Below are 19,269 nucleotides of genomic sequence, written 5' to 3' on the forward strand. Positions count from 1 at the left end.
GTGAACAAAAGCTGGACTCCAGATTCCGTAAGAAACGTATCAGATCTGATTTTATTTTTCTTTAAACGGTTTCAGCAGAATTACTAAATTTCTATAAAAAAGTAGAAATAGCATGGTATATCCAGCAGTACCATGCGAATTGAATAAGCTGATTTAATATTAAAAATTATAATAATACTTACACAACTCTTTTCGGGTTAAAAGTGTATTAGAAACATTACTAAGAAGTCCTCACACCTCCCTGTGAGGCAAGTAAGTATTATTACCCCCATTTTACAGATGAGGTAACTGAGGCAGAGAGGTTAATAACTTGCCCTCTCTCTCTCAAGGTTTTCCTAGGAACAGGAGGGCTGTAGTGCATGATGATTATTCGTTATAAGGCTATTTAGCTACCAGTTGTTACTGGCACAGTTACTGGTTGGTATGAAATGGTACACATTTACAGAGTCGATTCTGATTTAATTCTTCAACCGTTTCAGATCCCATCTGGGAGTGTGGAGCTGAGGAGGAAGGTGCTTTAGGTTGTCTACCTTTTTTACTACTTCGCACCTCAGTGCCTACCTACCGAACAGCACGCGGAGGTCACGCATCGCCTAGCGCCGACACTCAGCTTTGCAACGAGACAAAACCGACGTACGACGCCTTCTGGCAACGACCAAGTGGACTGAGAATCACACGAAGTGTTTCCAGGCGTTTCGGGGCAGGACCGAAAGTTCACTGTAAACTCAACACCGTAAATACGCGTTCTGGTCCTGCCAAAGCTTTTTCATTGGATTATTTCCAATGACATGCTTTGCTCAATAAGGAGGGTCTTCCCCTTCCGCTAACTGCACGTGTCTCCTGCGGCATTTAACTGGGATTGCATCCGGATACACCGGCCAGGAGAACAGGTATCGCAAGTGGTACCACTCAGCGCCGGCCCTTGGACACATCGTCTTTCTGGCTACAAGACAAGTTCCTCTCTCATTTGACCTTATTAATTTTACAAGAGCCTAGCATTATTCAGTTGAATTCACCTCAAAAGACAGGACGGAATTAAAAGACTAGCAGCATTTAGATACGATGAGCTTCTTTTAAACGACAGCTGATTTCCAGAAGAACTTTCTTCAATTTTTACAAGGAAATTCAATTGTTTTTCCGGAAAGAATGAAGGATGAGAAAGCTAAATTGCATTTCTCCTCTAAACTGGATTAAGGGGGAGTATTTTATTATGTGAATGTGCTCACTCCTCCTCACGTATGTGCAATCCATGCCAGGAGCACCGAGACTGGCCGGCGCGTGAAGCGGCTGTCCTGGAAACCCACCGCCCTGCTGAGGTGACTTGAAGGTGGAGGAAGACACCCAGACGCCTGAAAAATTAAGAGATTTGCCTAGGAACCAGTTAAGTCCCATTCAATCTCTGAAAATAGCCTGGAAGTTTCACGCGGCAGACCTGCGCCTCCCGTAGCGGGAACAGGGCTGCTCCGGCCTCGAGTGCACGTGGGATGGAAACACGGCTCCCAGAACCTCCGCCCCGGCTTCAGGGCATTATAATTTTCACTGAAAAATCCTGTGACAGCGCGGGTGCTCGGACTGCGGTTGCCATCGAGCACAAGCGAAAGAAAAGCAGTTCTAATGTCTCTCCCTCTGTCGATACACGTCCCCTAGAAAACCAAATCTTGTGAAAAATACCGTGTAAGTAATATCTGCGGTTAAGAAGATACGAAAATGCCTGCTGGATGCTTACGGCTTTGCTCGCCGTCACACGGTTCTGGATGACAGGCAAGCCACCTCGAGCTCTTGCCCAAGGGCTGCTCCGAGCCCGAGCGCGCCCGTGCAAGGAGCGAGGGGTACCACAGAGAATCGCTCCCATCCGACCTGCTTTATGCAACCCTGTCCCGCCCCTGCGGGACCCCGAGCTCACGGGACCTTTCCGTAAGCGCTACGGACGCCGACGGCAGAGGAGACGAGGCGTGGCAAGCCCAGGGACTCGCGGTGACGATGTTAAGGAGGAATTTCTGCTTCTGCATGGGAGAAGCTGGGGAGCGAACGCACGCGCCCGAGAAACTGGTGATGAGGAGTAGCCAGGAAGCGAGCAGCTCTGTCCGCGCGTGGGAGCAGCTCTTTCATGCCGTGTGCCGGCGTCAGCAGCGCCGACCGCCACAGCTGGGCCAGCAGCGACCGCCCGCGACGGGACTTCCCGCACGGTTCCCATTTCCTCGGAAAACCCCAAGTGTTTGGGAACGTCTGCCCGTGGGATCTCCCGCCTGTTGCTGGCTCGGTTCCGTTCTGCCCCCGTACCGCTTGTCATACTTCCAGAACCCGTGCGCTGGCATTTCTCCTGGGATTTTCCATTTTCAAAAGTCTCTTTTTCACTTCACATTCTTAAAACACGTGTAATGCCGCCTCTCGGCAGGCTGGCGTACTCGAGAGCCCCTTCTTTCAAAATCTGAGCCTCAGAAATCTGCTGATCTGCTACCTTCTACAGCACGACACCCACGTCTTCCTAAACTACGGCGGGCTAATAATATTCAGAAAAACATGAACAGTCACGAACGCTGCACCAGGCCACATGCTTTATGGCGAATACCGTAATTTTAAAAGTATATAGTATACAGAGAGGAAAATGAACTCTCAGGCTTGGCCGATACCATATTTGACACAGAACGGTTTAGAATTTTACTCCTAAAACCTTTTAAAAATTTCGAGTTCTGTTTATTTAGGCAACAATCTGAGCTCTCGTTCGCCGGTCAGTGCCCCTCGCTGGCCGCGCGTCCCCAAGCCTCGGAAGCGCGGGGATCGCTCCCGGAGGCCTGATCCCCCTCAGCCGGGGCGACGCTCCCGGCTCAGAGCCGGCGCTGCAGAAGGACGACGGCGGGGCAAAAGTCGAACTTCTGCCGCGGCTGAACTGCCGTGTCCCGGGCACCAAAAATACGGCTTCCGAGGGCACCGCGGGCGCAGACGCGCGACAGTTGCCATTCGCATCCAACCGCGTTTCACTCAGAGGCTGTCGCGCTCCACCACGCGTCCCCCCCGTAGGTCAAACCCAGCCGCGTGACCGCCGGTTTGGATTTTCCTAACAGAATCTTTGGCACAGGTTCCGTGTTTTATTGTCTGAGAAGATGATTAGGAAGTAGATCCCCCTCCAACCCCCGCCCCCGGTTACGTATTCTAGTATAAATTTAAGTCTTTTATGGCAAATATCTTACTCTTCGAGTATGATTGCATGCTGGAAAAACTGTACTCGGTCTGCATGCAGCAAGAGACGTCACGCTTCTGGCATCGTCATGCACGGCTGACAGACAAGAAGTGCCTATGGCTGCAAACATTAACGAGGCAGAAGGGGAAAAAAAAAAGGAAACTGCACTGCCTACTATTTTACACGCTGTAACAAAAGCAAAATATGCACAAAAATATTTACTGATATTTGCATTAATATCTTCTGGTAAATCGCAAGAGTAAATATCAAAATTTTTTATCTAAGTGATAGATAGGAGAGGAGAAGATTGCATTAATTACAGTGTTCATCATTGCAAAGAAAGTCTATTTCCTTCTCTGTAAGTAATAAGCAGATGTGAAATGAAAGCCTAATCGAACCTCGTATAAAACCAGCAGGTAGTGATTTCTGTTGAAAAGTAGATCTGCTTTTTAAAAAAGAGATTATACCCTAAGCTGTTAACAATATCCAAAACCTAAAGTAAAAACCAAAACAGCAGCAATAAAATTTACCTAAATCTAAATGTCATTCAGAACAAGAACCTTCACAAACAAAGCACAATTTGTTTTATAAAATTTTATAATACTCTTTATGCTTGATATGATTATGTCAGTAATATAGATCTGCTTATTATTAACCCTTATTATTAAGAGTTATTACTAAACATGCAAAATTCATTGCATGAAGCATATGTAAAATGCATTAAATTCCATTCTATCAGTAAAACAAGTTTTAGGTGCTGCTTCTTTCAGGCTTGATTATTTTACAGCCCAAAGTTTTCTGAATTAAAACTCATTATTTTAAGACTAAATCTCACTTGGTTTTCATGAGTTATTCTGCAGAAATCAAGAAGTCAGTTGGGGCTGCATTTTTTGTTAATTTAGTATACATAATGCTTTCTTTGATTTACTGCCCTATACTGCAGTCTATAAACAAACACATGTAAGTAAGATATAAGGGATTACAGTTTCGTTTTACATTCCAGGTTAACAAATTTAATAGTAAAATATTGGTATTAGAACCGGTTAACAGTAAACTTGAGGAGTGGTGTGAATTAAATTAACTGAACAAACAATGGCACCCTGGATCACAGAATAATCTCATGGAGATTAAAATTCACAAAAATATTATTAAAATTATTACTATTATTATTATTATTATTAAAGACAAAATTTCACCCTTGAGTTTATCACATGCTACTTAGCAAAGATCCTAGAGATCTGGCCACCGCTGAAGTGTGTTTAAACTCGGTGTTGCTTACGGGGTCGGTTCACAAAGCCTCAGGGTCTAATTTGATTTCGTCCCCCCTGCCACGCACTCCCAACTCATTTCTGTCATATTTTCAGAACAACTACTTCCAACAATTTTTTTGCAATGCCTCTCCTCCCTGGTGCCGCTGCTGTTTCAGTCTCTTGTGCTGCTGATCTCCCCGAAGTCACCGGGAGGAGAGATCCCTCGGGGCCGAGGGCTCCCATCTCCCGGCATCCGCACCGAAGGACTAAATATTCAAGGTGGGTTGTTTTTTTTTTTTTTCAGAGCATGTGTTAGTTTATTTCTAACACAGTAAAGTGGAAAAGGGAGCAAAAGGACAGTGGGAGTTACAAAATATATAACGTACCAAAAAATGGGTAAGTTTAGACAAGTCAGTGGTGACTTCTAGCAGAATAAGTGGGCACCATATATTAATTTATCTCCCATTAAGACAACCTTGCCGTTGCAAAGCCAAAACCCTGAATAAGTGGCCTTTCCCCCATGTTACACTTGCTAACCCTACGATTTCCAGGCCCAAATGGAATCAGTACAGCAAAAGCCTAAAAATTGTAGGGTTAAGGACCGTTCCCCACTGTGGGCTTTGTTCCTGTTCTGCCGATTCATGCTACATTTTGTAAAAGGGGGTGTACGAACTGGGGGTTGACGTAAGAGAACCCTTCAAAATCTGTTTGGTCGATGTTAGCAATGACCAGCTGATCCGGAGGTGTTAACACCGGCTGTCCTCGTGTAAAGAACTTGTCAAAGTTTTCAGCACCTTTGCCACACTGCAAGAAAAAAAGAAAAACAGAAAAGGCTGAAAAAATCTGCAATACATTGGCAGTTCCAGATTTTGCAGGATACATGCAAGACTTTCCCTCATTTCTTATGAGCAGTTAAGAGAAAATTTGCTCTTCTGGTATTTTAACAAAAAAATCCCAGGCAAACAGAGAAGTTTTAACAGATGAATTTTGATGAAAAACAAGAGTCAGAAATGTTTCCATCCATAAGCATCAGGTTACAAGGTAAACAAGCTTGAATATTCAGAATAACTGGGATAAAAAAGGAAAAAGAAAATATTGTTATGGACATGTAATGTCAAGAGATACTTCATCTGTCAAGTCATTTCATTCTTCTTAAAACCTTTACGATGCAAAATTAAATTTTCATGTTAGTCTCTGTTTCCTTCACAATCTGTAGAAAGCTTAATGTAATTAATTTATATCCTTTGATTCTTCATTGCACAGCCTATAAACACTTGTACATCCATAAACGGCAACAGAGCTCCCGTCCTGGGGACAACAGGAGGGAGCTGGGGCAGGGAGCGCATCCTGGGAACAGGTTTCCTCCTTTTTTTGTCTAAGAGAAGAGGCACGTAATCTCTCGAAGCCCAGCCGAGAAGGGGGGTTATATCTAGCTATGCGCTCAACACAACTCACTCAGAACAGAAAACAAATCAGGTTTGCGAAAAGGATAGTTTTGAATAATGCAGAAAACAATTGAAAGGCAGGGCAGTGTGGTTAGCGGCAAGTTAAAAAGGATGAAGGTGGGACCAGAACAAAATTAGCTTGGGTGCAAGAAAAAATGCGTATTTGAGGAAAACTAGGCGTTGAATGTTGTGGAGAGGTCTAAAGCAAACTGGTAAATCTGCTTATCTCAAAACTTATCTACTGTAACAGAGCTTCAAACAAAGCCTGGTTGTACGATAAAGGCACTGAATGTTTCTTCCTGTTGCACCTGACCCTCTCCCTCAGTCCAGCCCTACAGGATAGCTGCACTGCCCAATACCTCCTTAGGGAATGTATCTACACGTAGATTTTGAGGGTAACATTACACTGTAATCTTCAGGCTCAGACGGTAACTTGGAAAGGGTATAAGATGGCTCGTACAACAGAGCAGTATTAAATATTGATTTTTTTGAACTAATGTAACATGAATAAAGCTGGGCGTTTATAGAAGCCACCAGCTGAAGAGGGGCCCGTTAAGGGAATTCGGAGGTGAAGTGTTTGGCCATCTTGAAAACAGCTCAGCCGCAGTTTCCAATCTCCCTGCAAAGCATCTGGCACGTCCTGGTCTGGGACACGCCGTCCGATCTGAGCTGCAAAGAACTTGTGCTGCCTCAGGCACAAGTTGGTTTCTATTTCAGATGAAAAGCACATGTTCAGGTACTGGACTGCAGTGCAAGGACACTTGGTCAGTCTTGGAAGAACGCAAGCAGAGGGACACTTCAACACATTAAAGGCTACTATTACGTAGTCGCTTCTTCCACCTGGGGTTCTGCACTCACCGAATACCCTGGTGCCCACTGAAGCCAATGCATTTTGGTACAGAATCTCTGGAGAACAAGAATGGACAGAGCAGAACTTTGACAAGGGGAGAACTCTCCATCCTTAGAATGAAAGTTGATGCACCCCCAAATTAAAGTCAAATTTATTTAGAGGCAGTACAGCCAGCTCACAGCAGCAATAGAAGGGCTATTTATACAGGGAAGACTTTTTGCTAAAAAGATGTTCTATAGGTATGTATCATCCTTCCACAAAATTATGCTCTGTCTTATTTATTTTTCTTTTCTCCTTCTTTTTCCAGTAAGCAGCAGGTATTCAAACAAGCTGTATATTGAAACCAGAGTCCTGGACTCCATTAGGTCTCTATTGCTTGTACTAGTAGAGGCTAAGAAATAACTCATGTGAAACTGGGGTATTTTTTGGGTGCAGATATAATGATTTATCAATAAATTTGCATCTTCAATTATGTATTTGCCTTAACATCAAAGAGTAGCACTGCTATTGTGAGCATTAATGCAATATTAAAGCAGAACTAAAATACGATACTCCTAGAATTCCTTAACTTACAAATACGAGTAAAATGTCCTTCTTGCCAAATAATCAGTCTATGCCTCACAGCCTGTGAAATGTCAATCTGGAAGGGAACACGTTCTTTAAAGGGACCAACTGCTGACCCAGTATCTGCGGCTCCGTGTTGGAGTGAGAACCATGCCTGTGTGCAAAAGCAGGACAATTTCCTGCAGCAATGCGCTTCCTAGAGAAGATGCACCTAGAAAGGTTTTCTGAAAAAAACCCACCCCAAACAAAGCCTACAAATATGTCCACATCTGCAAACAGATTAAGGAATATGTGTTTTTTTCTTTCTAGAATCCATATAAATAGAATAAGCAATCACAATAAATGAGTTACAGGGTATGTAAATATCAGACTTGGGTTTTAAACTATTTTCATCTGTGAAAGTTAGGCTCCACGTGAATACACCTTGGTGTATTTTAATAGTAGCCAGTATAAACAAAACAGGTCATGATAACCTTGGAGACAGAGCACAGCTGCTCTCAACAGGAGCCAGGATCTGCCACAAAATGTGCTACGATGGAACCAGACCATACTTCAAGCCTTTAGTACCTCCACACTGGTGTTACTTTTAACTTCAAGGAGAGTCTAAGCACTCAGCTCCTAAGCTAATAAAAAGTACAAATGTGAAGGTAGATTTGCTTTACGATCAGCTTTAAATTTGACTCAAGAAGCATGTAATGAAAATTTTCCATAAAACATGCTTTAACGAGGCGCAGCTCCCCTTTGGACAGACAGCCCTGGGGACGGCTGGGCAGTGTTGGCAGCACCATGCGTGTTCTTTAACTATCTACGCTCTTCCCTGCATGCAAAATCCACACCGTATATAAAGGGTGATTCCCCCAGCACAAAAGACTCTTCTCAGCATGCAGCTCTCCTCCTATTGATATGAAAAGTCATCTGTATGCAAAAAAAGAGGAATATATTCTGCCACCGGGTAGTGGCTTCCCTCTGTTCATCAGTTCGTGATACCACACCAACGCGTCTACATTGGTAAATACATCAGTGTACAGACCAGTGATCCTATAGCTGCAGTGCTACAGCCAGCTACGCATCTCACCGAAACAAAAAAAGTGTTAGAGAAGGAAGATTCAATGTTAGGACATAACAATTTACAGCTGTTCCTGAAAGCCTGTATTCTTGCATGCAAATACTTTTCTTTGCCTGTCAATAAAGCACAGTACATGCTGAAAGAAGTTCTGTATCAACAAATACAGCTCTTCAAATTCTCTTATGCAAACAGTTCTCACAGTAAGGACTTCTTTCACTTGTTTGGATTTCTAAAATATTCCTACAGATACATGTGTGCAAACCAGTAACAAACCTTAAAAAGAAATCGGGGATTATTTTTGCGAACTCAGCAGACATCACTCTAGAACGGGGAATACAACCCCCCCGTGCTGTGTAGCCCACCGTGAAGAAATTTAGCCCAGTAATTCAGATACCTTTAATCATTGACTTTAGATGCTGTTCAGAGGAGACAGTCGGGAACTGCATTTATTACAGGTCTCCAGGGGCTGATGTGAATATGCCAATTTTCCCTGTTTTCAACTTCTCATGCAGTGCATGACCATCAGTCAGGACTCAAATCATCGGGAGACGTTTTTGCAAGGAACAAAGCACACTGGGTTATGTTACAGGGTGCCAAAACATTAGCAGATTTACAGACTGGTCTGCTGTAATCAAATTGCCTTATTTTAGAAGTGTCCCAGATTTGCAGCACCATCAAGCCAGCATTAATCTCACCCCACGGGAAGGCATGACTGCAGACACATTTAGCGAGGGAAGTACTTGGCATCTCACTCACCACTTTAGGTTTGAAAGGTGGCTGAATCTCTCTGTTTTCCAGTTTTTCCCAGTCAATTCTCCTGAAGAAAGCATGTTCCCTGATGTCTCTTTCGCCTTCAAGGCCACAGCCAAGGCGTTTTGCGGGATGTTTAGTCATTAGCTGTTAGGAAGAGAACACCAAATGATTACATTTAACGCTGGAATGAAAGTGGGACAGATTTTCCCCAGATAGTGATGCTCTTGCTCCTCTCCTGAAGATGCAAGTTGCTAATAAAATTGTTTTGAAAAGCTAAAATTCATTTTTTGAGGATTAGTTTTTTCGTGTTTGACCACTGGAGACAGCACATCAGCAGCAAAATCAAGGGCTGCACTTGAGAGCTTCTCCCCATTCGGCAGAGGCTGGCACTGGAGGTGCCTGGGGCACACGGCCATCCTATTAGTTCACAACTCACTCCTGAATTTCGCCTTTGGTCTTTCAGTTCAGTCTTATAAATCTCCAGAACAGCTTCTGCCCTACCTCAATAATCAATTAAACTTAATAAATTCCAATATACTAAAGCTGTATGAAGTACACCCCCCCTTTTCATTTTTCTGGGCTTGTTCACGCCATCTCATTACAGAGCCTACAATTTCTTGGCACCCAGCTGACAATATCTAATCTGTGTTTCCTCCCTTGCATCCTTAATGACATCTTGGTCAATACTATACCCAGCTGCAGAGATTAAGCAGACTTGGGAAAAAAACAAACCAACAAACCCACCAGCATTGCATGCTTGGAAACAGTAATATGCCCCTAATTAACTAGCTTCTCAAAATCTTTTCAATTGATATGTACATTAGGAATTGAGCAACGTAGCCTTCAACTCTCAGTTCCAGTACTGTGGGGACTTTTTAAAGTTCTTTTGCAAATTATATGTGATTAATATACTGCTGGGAGCGACACCCCAACACATCTTTTTAAAACCTCAGCTGCACTGCTTTAGCCTCCCTCCAAATGTTGAGTTGATCAGATTCCAGTTCTGAACCTAAAATAAAAGCGACTCTAAGCAGACTTTGGGAAGTCGGCTGGGCACTGGGCTAGTGATCACATCCTGCTGCAAGCTTAACAGCAACCTTCCCATTTTTGTTACCTTTTCTAAACCCCTTGCTTTAGCAGGAGGTGATATAAGAAAATGCGAATGATGATTCTCACAGTTTTAATTCTGTTCCAAAGTTACTGCATTTATGAAACGCAACGAACTCAGAATCAGAGGAATAGATGTCAAGCAGACGATTCAAGTCAAAAGCAGAGCGCGCACGTTCATCTTGCTTGACAGTGCACAGTCCCAGGATTGCAGAGCTACTGCTGACCACAAGGTTCAGAAGCCTTCTCATATTGACTTCTTAGCTCAGGTATAATGCTCACTGAAATCTGGAATTAATTTACTAGTTTAATACAGATGATGAACACATTATCACAGAGACTTGACCTTAAGCCTAGGGGTGCAATGCCACCCTGGCCTCCCTTTGCATAAGCACCTAGCGGAACAGCAGCAAGCAGGAGAGCTGAAAACATGGTAATTAGATCAAGTTCAAACCACGTTGTCTGAATACATGATTTTCATGACAAGGCATCAATCTGCATGTACTTTACAAAAATTTATGTTTTGTTTTTGTTGGCCAGCATGTCTACACCGGGACAGACTCCAAAATTAAAGTGGTCTTTCCTTTCACCTTGCTGTTCTAAACAGCTTTTCTTTTTCTTGATGATTTTTCCTTACGGGATTAATATCCAGCTCATGTACAATATTTCATTCGTGGTTGCAAAGGAAAGAAAGAAAGTAAACACCAAATTAACTGACACTAAGTGCAGCGTTATTTTATCAGTGTAAGAAAGACATCAAATAATGCTTTATAGATGGTGGTTTGGAAAAGCCACAGACTGACAGTACTCCAGGGAATCACACGGAGTCAAAGGAAAGTCAAATGAATTTTTTTTTCCTGAGCTAATCCTCTGAAGTCAAATCTATTCTTTTCCTATTAAAAAAAAAAACCCAAAACTTAGAATCCAAGATAAATTTTAAGCCACACAGATTACCACTGGGTCAGGATTTCCCCCCAGTTTCCTTGCATTTACGCTGAAGATTTTCACATAAGCTCATCTTTACCTACATTTAAAAATTATTTTTATTAACTCTTCTGCTCTGCTGCTGTCACTGGGCATACTGGGCTGAGGCCTCGCTGGAGTATCTGGTACCCATCCAAGCTGAGAAATCTCCTCACCCTGCAAAATTGGGGTTGTGCTGTTGAGGGTGGAGAGGCAAGGTGGGTGGAGACATTTCACACCATAGTCCCGTTTATAAATTCTGCTTTAGATTTGGCAGCTGCTGATTCTGACATTTGTTCTTACCATGAAACAAGCAGGCATAGCGGGAAGAGCCGAGTACTTATCAGTGACACCAAGCGATGAGCGCTTCATGACAACATAGCTTAGCGCAGCCTGACAGAAGCTGCACTTAAAAATATTACAGTGCCGTGTCAAAGCCAGACAAATTTAGTTATTCACAAGGATTACCAAAAAGGAACTTAATGATAAAGAAGCATCTATCTCACCCCCTTGCAGATGGAGACAGCTTCTTTGGACAGTGATTTTGGATAGGAAACATTATGCTCCATTATAGACTGGAAAAGTTCATCTTCATCTTCTCCATCAAATGGAGGCTGTTGAAAATAAATCACAGCTACGTTACTTACTGTGTTTTGGATTTGTAAAAAATTCTCCGCTTTTTATGAAACGGCATGACAATCCTATGGCCACACTGGCTCAGGTCAAAGGCGCATCCAGCCCAGCAACCTGTCTGCAGTCAGTCGCAGGTGCCCAGAGAGATCTGTATACAGCAGTGCTCCTTGCCCAGGAACCCACACCAAACTCCTCGCCATCTGCAGCTCGGGCTCTTCTGCCCCAGAAGCTCAGCGTTCATCACTCCGGTAGAAACCAAGGAGAAAAGTGCATTTCTGCCCCCAGCATAGCTGCCGGGTTAATGAGATGTGTGCAGTGTTATCTTCCTGATCACCTTTTAAAGCTACTGTGTGCCAGACAGATGAAATGCTTTAAACCGTGAACTCTGGAGACTGTGACTTTCAATTACCTTGTGTTAAGGTATATCCATTCCTCACTTAATTCCAGTTAAACTCCAGTTTGTTTTATATGGCATGGCTGCAGACTCTGCTTCTGTGAAGGGGAGACTATATCACAAGCAAGGGCTGCATATTATTTTTAAACATAGGTGGTGAAGAAAGTGCCTGCAGGCGAGTCCCCAGGATACAGGCACTGTGCAAGGCTCAGTGAATGGCAAATCTCATTTTCTCAAAAGCATTCAGATGCCTAATATTTGCAATGCAGACTGTAAATGTTAACAACCGCGACTGCCACACTTTAAAAACTTTTAAAATGTCAACTGGAATTTAGTAGAGAAACTATTAAAGGCATTTGTTAAAAATGTATGTTTTAAGCTTAGGAAATGCATGCCTTTAGCTAACGCTCATTGAAAGCCACTTGCACAATCTTTTCAGAACTAATAGAATTCCTTAAAGTTGGTACTTATCTGCCATTTACTGCAGTACAGTGTTGCTTTTCTACTTGAGCGACTCAGAGAACAGCATCTCACTCACTGCGCAGAATAAGGGGTCTGTAACTGAGCGCGTTTCAAGTGGCGAGACCCATACTTTACCCCTAGGACATACAGTACGAAAACCGTATTCTGGTGACTTAACTGCAATGCAGAGCATATACACACCCCTGTTGAGTCTCCCTGTGGTTTCAAACTACTAAATGATATTTCTTCCATTTGACATGCTTCTTCCTGCTCAAGTGTCTCCCATTCGATTTTGAAGGTGGCTGTTTATAACATTATTACACTACAAAGAAGCCGTATTCAAAGGCAGCGCTTGATTATGTGGGGGCAACATACAGAGCTTGAAGCCTAAATCCATTCTCAGTGGAGTCAGTCAAGAGTACAAGGAGGTAGCATCAGTATGAAAGGCCCCAGTCCTGTCCCCTGAGGGTCTAACCCTTTAGGGAGCCTTGAGACAGAGCAGTGTTGGAGAGGCAGGAGGAGGTCACAGCGAGCGCGGGAGGGGGACTCTTACCTGGCCAGCTAACATCTCATAGAGCAGCACTCCGTACGCCCACCAATCCACAGACTTCCCATAGGGCTGGTATGCAATAATCTGTATAATCGCAAAAAAACACAATCAAAAAACCCCGATGTTAACTAGCACCCAGTCTAGTGACGCATTAGATAAACACTGACATGCAGAGATGAACATATTTCCTTGAAAAATCCCAGAAAGCCAATCCTGTAATCCTCACTCTAGCTACTCACTGGTTTCAGTGGGAGTTGGACCGTTCTGCAAATTTTAGTCTAAACCTGCCCGTGTCTTTTGGTACTCTGATATCTCGGGAAATGCGGCTCTTAGGAGACCTTGGGATGTGCACTTGAAGGCAAAGGAGGAAGTAGAGCGGCACAAGGTAGGAGACAAGGCAAAAATGTTATCCATCCATTTCTGTCAAAGCCTGAAATCACGAGACTCGCGTAACTTACAGGTTATCAATAATTAAGCCTTTCTTTTCTTTTCAGTATTTATGTTTTTGTTCTGTTGCAAAAGGAATCAACATTTAAGAAAAGAGCAAATCCCTGAAAAGCTCAGTTACATTTTCCCAGGTTGCGTGATTAAGATACTCTTACTGTGAAGCTAGATACCAGCTACGCCAAAGAGAAAGGGGTTTCTGCCGTTCAGCCCAACGGAAATGTCAAGTATTTTGCATCCTCTGGGTTCACATCTGACTCACACAGAAGCACAAACTGAGTCCTGACACGACGAAAGGCTGCAAGTGCCAACAGCACGCAGGTCCCCTCGTGCGTCATTTTCTTTAATCGAGGCCTCTTCAGAGATCAGTGTTAATTTATTTAAGAGATGCATTTGGGCATGCTATAGCGGAGTTTTGAGGTGGAGACGTGCTCTGTCCCTCAGATCTCCTTCTAAATAACTGTGAAGGGATATTGTGAATCATGAAGGGGTGCAGGATGTCCCCATCCACGCTGGGGAAGGCAGCCTCCAGCGCCACCGCTCCACCAGAATAAGCAGAGAACTGAGGCAGTCATTACTCCAGATGGACTCGCATTTATTTTCCTTCTTGCATGCGTTTTTATTCTTTGCGAAACAAATTGCTAAAACAAGTACACATCACATATCCTAGGTTTTTTTAGTTTTCTGAAAGAGAAGTTGAACTGGTGAATTTTGTAGTTTCTCAGGAAAAGAGTGAGTCACCAGTTCAATAAAGCAGGACTGCCTGGCTGCTAAGTAAAATTATAGTCTCTATGTGAATATGTTTTTTGCTGGGGTAACAGCAGCACATGAATTAAAAATTACCACAACGTTACTAAGCAAAGGATTTCAAAATCCATCGCACTTTGAAATATATTACACAACCAGAGGTAATAACAAAGTTCTCAGCTGGAAGGTCCTACATAAAGGCCATCTTTATTAGTTGTCTTACAGCAGTAATAGGGGCTTTAAAATACATATTTGGGACATTCATTTCATATTATAGTAGTTGACATACTTGGTTACTCTCCCTTTAATTTCTATCACCAGCAAGTTCCCAGAGGTCCACTGGAAGACCAAACACTTGCAAAATTTTACCCAGAAAAAATACTGTCCTTTACACACAGAAAATGATAAAACATTTATTCTTCAACCCTTCCCTGACAATCTCTCCTTGCCTTATGGAAAAGAGTATTTTCTATTAAAAAAAAAAGGGGGGGGGAATATTTTTCAGAAGGTCATTAATTTGTAAGGCCAGAACATTTTGTACAATAAGTAAACTTCATGTGAGTGGTTTTGGTAGGAACACTTTATTTCAGTTAGCAAATGAGAAAAAGATGGATCCATAGCAGTTAGAAAGAAAATGCTGCTATACCGCCATGGTTCTCAACCCGGCAGTCAGGTCTGTCCAGGAGGTCACAGTCTACGTCTCCTCCTGTGAAAGTTTGATGGGAGTACTGAGGAGAGGAAATCTTTTAATTTCCTCGCATGCAACGTCATTAAATGTCATGCAATGTCATAAAATGAAAGATGTAACACAGCACGGACTCAATGATGCTGTTTGTTTATCCAGCAAGAGGTGAGTCAAGATTGGGTTGTTCTCTAAATAGCATGCTCACCAGCAAATGTAATCTGCCCCAATTAAATCTGCCTTTGTGAGAGAATACCACAGAATCATCCAGAGAAACAGAATTAGCATGAAAAAACCTCCCACATTTAACCTAACATAAGGTCAGTCACTAAAATTTTTGTCCTATGTCATCGGCTATTTGATGCCACATGTCAACATCATCAGAAGCATCTGAGGAACAGATCGGTGCCCCCTCTGAGCTGGCACACACCTCCCTGGCCCAAACCGCTTGCATGATGAAAGAGTGGGATTTGGGAAATGAATACGGACATCAAGTTCCGCCAGGACTGGAAAGATCCCACTACAGAGGAGTCCCACTGCAAATGCGATGAAAACACATTTTCCATTGAGTCTATTGCAACGTAGGAAAAGGTGGTACTGTCAATGTCTGTTGCTATACACCAGAAGTTTTCTTCCTTTAATTCTAGTTAAAAACACCCAGTTTGAACAACCAGCTTAATCCTGGTACAGATATGATACAAGTGAGACACAGAAAAGCAATCTGCCGTGTTCTTTCACCAGTCTGCGTGTCATGCACGGAACCGGCGGTTATACTCATAATATTGGGAGCTATTCAAAGCATTAATTGGAAAATGTAAATGAGAGGAACGAATGCTCACTTCAAGGAAGGAGGAGGCAGATGAGTTTTCAATATACAGTCAAACATGCATTGGTACAAAGTCAGCAAGTTCTAAATACCATATTTTCAGTAGCTCTCTCCTCATCCAGAAGTCATCGTGTACTACCCTTCAGCTGCTGCGCTCAAAGCCATCGCTGGCTGCCTTGCAGCAGCTGCCAAAATAATCCTACCTGCATGTACAAATTTTGGTATCTTTTAGAATAAGTAGGCGTATATTAACACAACCTCCTGTCCCACCGCAGTGTGCGGTGCAGACTCACAGAGCGGTGAGGGAGTTCATGTGCCTAGAAATGGAGACCTGTACCCTCCTCCAGCTATGCTCTCTGCTTTCTACTGGCCAGGGAGGACTGGAAAGTTGATAGGACCCTTCCCCTCCTTCTCCATCATTAATTTAAATGATTGCCTTTCTCATCTCCTTTTTCATTTCAAATGTCCCATTTTCCCTATTACTGCATTTTGAGAGCTGTGCCTTTTCAGGTGCTGTGGAGTTGAGAGCTCAGGAGGAATTTCTCTCATCAAGCCAAACTGGCAGAGGAACGTTCATTGCTTTTTATCTTTTTTTTTTCCTTTTTCCCTCCAAGGAAAGCACAGTCAAGACCAGGACACAGAGATTAATATCAGCAATTTGTAGGAACGTTCAGATCACTGCAGCTTGCAGCTGGCAGCCAGTTGGGATGAAAAGACTATATATCCCAGAGGCAAGAAAGAAAGTCTTTTGTGAACATATATTATGCCTACTGGAAAAGTTAAAACTCAGTTATTAAAAGAAATAAATATTACTAGCACAAGAAACAGTCAAATGTACACTTTCCAAACCTTTGCGATATCTATTAGCCTCCCATAATTCAGGCAAAGACGAGGTTAGAACTTAAGGTTTTGAGGCTATTAGATGGAGGAGAAGGGAAACAGAGTTTCTAATTTAAATTCTGAAATTCCACGTTAGTGCTCTAGCTGCTGCAGGGATGCTGATGGTAGGGTTCCGTACTGCACCACTGGCTGTGCTGGCAGAATCCCTTCGTACTCATCGTCCTGACATCCATCTCCTCCTGTCTCTCTTGACCAGTCAAGGAAATACAAAGTATTAATTGATTTCATGGCTATTATACCACTCCGACCATAAATATTTAAGTTCAGCACATCAATAAATATTCTTTACTGCCTGACAGAAGTGGTCAAACCTGGGATTCTACCAGTTTAACCTCTACATGTTTCACAAATTGCACAGGATAAGAAAATGAATATTGATGCCAGTGTGTTATATACCTCAGTAATAACAAATGTAAACTTTCCCAATCATTAGAAAAGGAAAGCATTATTTTACAGTACACTAAAGTACTCAAGTCCACTTTGCTAAATGTGGCACCATATTCCCCTGCATTTCTGTCTGGAGATTGTAGGCGTGAAGCCAGCTGAGATGTCCCTGTATGGTCCTTCCAGCTGTGGAATCTCTGAACTATGTCTGCGGGTAGTTCATGCAGCATGGGCTCCTTCAGACGCCACTGTAGTCACAATGTTATTTCCCAAACACTGATGAGAAGAGCTAATTCTCTCTGTTTGAGTGCCACGCGCTCGCAGGACTGCTTCTACTCTAGATACCTTCAACAGTTTATTTAGGTTTAGCTCATTCACCTCCACCCATCAGGGGATGGTACGAAGCAAATGCATCCTCACTATAACCTATTGTAAATTTTAGCCCATGGAAACATGCTGAAATGCCGCCGCAAGCAAAACATGAACCTTACTTTGAAGTTTACCACAGACCTAGTTAGCAATTTTTCAGCACAATAATGTCTTCAGAAACTAAAAAAAAAAAAAAAAAAAAAAATCTGTTTGTAAGATAACAGAAAGACTACCTTCCTCCCAGTTACTGAACGTTTTGGTAAAAGGTTTATTTCTTTATATGAAATTCCCAAATAAAATAATATAAATCATTCCAGCACTGACCCATATTGAGCATTTTGGCACAGACAACACGTTCTTTGGTATTAACTGGCACAAGCCTACTGCCACAGAAAGGACACTTTTTAATTTGTAATGTTGGCTTCATTTATGTTTTGACAGGAGAAAAAGAAATACTGCTCTGGTTGTTCTGATATCCTGCTGCAAGCAACAGCAATTTGTGAAAAAACAAGGTTTTATACTACACAATATTTCACTATGAAAAGCATGAATTAGCAACTGTAAAAAAACAAACTATTTTTCATTCCAATTTCACAGAGATGACAAAATTCACCTTAGACGCTAACTTACTTGCCCGTGTATAAATCTCCCATATTCCAACAAACATTCAATTACATCCAGAAATGTTCCAGCCAGAGCTGCCTCTTGCCCAGCACTCAGTGAAACACTGAGTATTTGGATCAGGATACAGCCTCTTGCATTGAATTTGCAGCCAAACAAATCAAGACTCTTGAAAGCTGAGTATGCACACCACCAGATTTTAATATTAATATATTTGAATAATTTCCAAATCACCACATGTGCTTGTTTTTAATGTTTTATACCTAAACTATTGAAATATAAATCATATCCAGACTAAAAATCTTAACTCTAAGCTTGTATTTATCACAGGGCTTTAAAGCAGAGCTGTGTTTCTCATGAACAGATTTTCATTTTAGAGACACTGAAAGTTAGGTTTGTGTTTGAATGTAATTTTCAGTGGCTTGAATGCAGCACAGGTATCACCAAGTCACAGAAAACTCAGGTCAAATTATGTATTTATTACGTCAACTCCATTCAAGCCCTGATCTTGTACCTTAGTTGAGGCTTTCAGTGACTGGAGCTTTCCTGAGATCACAAGCAGTAACTCATGACACTTGTGTACCATTTGTAAGACATGGCCTGGAAAAGACTAAAGTAGTTTTGCAGAGAGGTCAGCAAAAAGCTTCAAGACCTCTTGAGTCCCTTCCCAAAAAATCAACGAGTGGTTTGTGATTTCCTGAAAATGTCAAACAATTCTTTAAATATAATGTATTAGACCAGCTGGGTGAACTTATGGAGAAATACATTAAAGCAGCTATGTTTGCTCCCAATAAAATGTTTGCTGACCACATCAACACCACCCATGAACTCTCTATGACTGCACAAATTGAAGCACAAAGTTTAATAACATTTAATAATGGCTACAATCCAAAATCACAAGGTGGTGATCCAGCTTTTTTAGTCTTTTGCTAGTATGAACAAAATCTGAAGCACTGATCTCAGAAAAAGTTAGGTTTTCAATCAACCAGGTATTTTTTAAGGTACTGAAGTCTTATTGATAATATTGTATTAATTCACCAAGTTATTCCACGTACCTGCAGAAGTATAAATGGCACCATCC

The 19,269-nt window shown here is 42.3% G+C and overlaps 1 protein-coding gene across 2 annotated transcripts in view; it reads right to left on the bottom strand.

Moving 5' to 3' along the window:
- Nucleotides 1-5,067: 5,067 nt before the first annotated feature.
- PRKCA (protein kinase C alpha) overlaps nt 5,068-19,269 on the bottom strand; it is a gene marked incomplete at both ends in the record, with an annotated part of 155,465 nt that continues 141,263 nt past the window's right edge. For both annotated transcript variants that reach the window (XM_082008219.1, XM_082008218.1), the window contains 4 exons: nt 5,068-5,232; nt 9,110-9,250; nt 11,683-11,790; nt 13,219-13,299. In XM_082008219.1, coding sequence (XP_081864345.1) covers nt 5,068-5,232; nt 9,110-9,250; nt 11,683-11,790; nt 13,219-13,299 — 495 coding nt within the window. The remainder of the gene's footprint in view (nt 5,233-9,109; nt 9,251-11,682; nt 11,791-13,218; nt 13,300-19,269) is intronic.

Source organism: Phaethon aethereus (assembly GCF_964289735.1).
Source record: "Phaethon aethereus genome assembly, chromosome: 18".
Lineage (NCBI taxonomy): Eukaryota > Metazoa > Chordata > Aves > Phaethontiformes > Phaethontidae > Phaethon > Phaethon aethereus.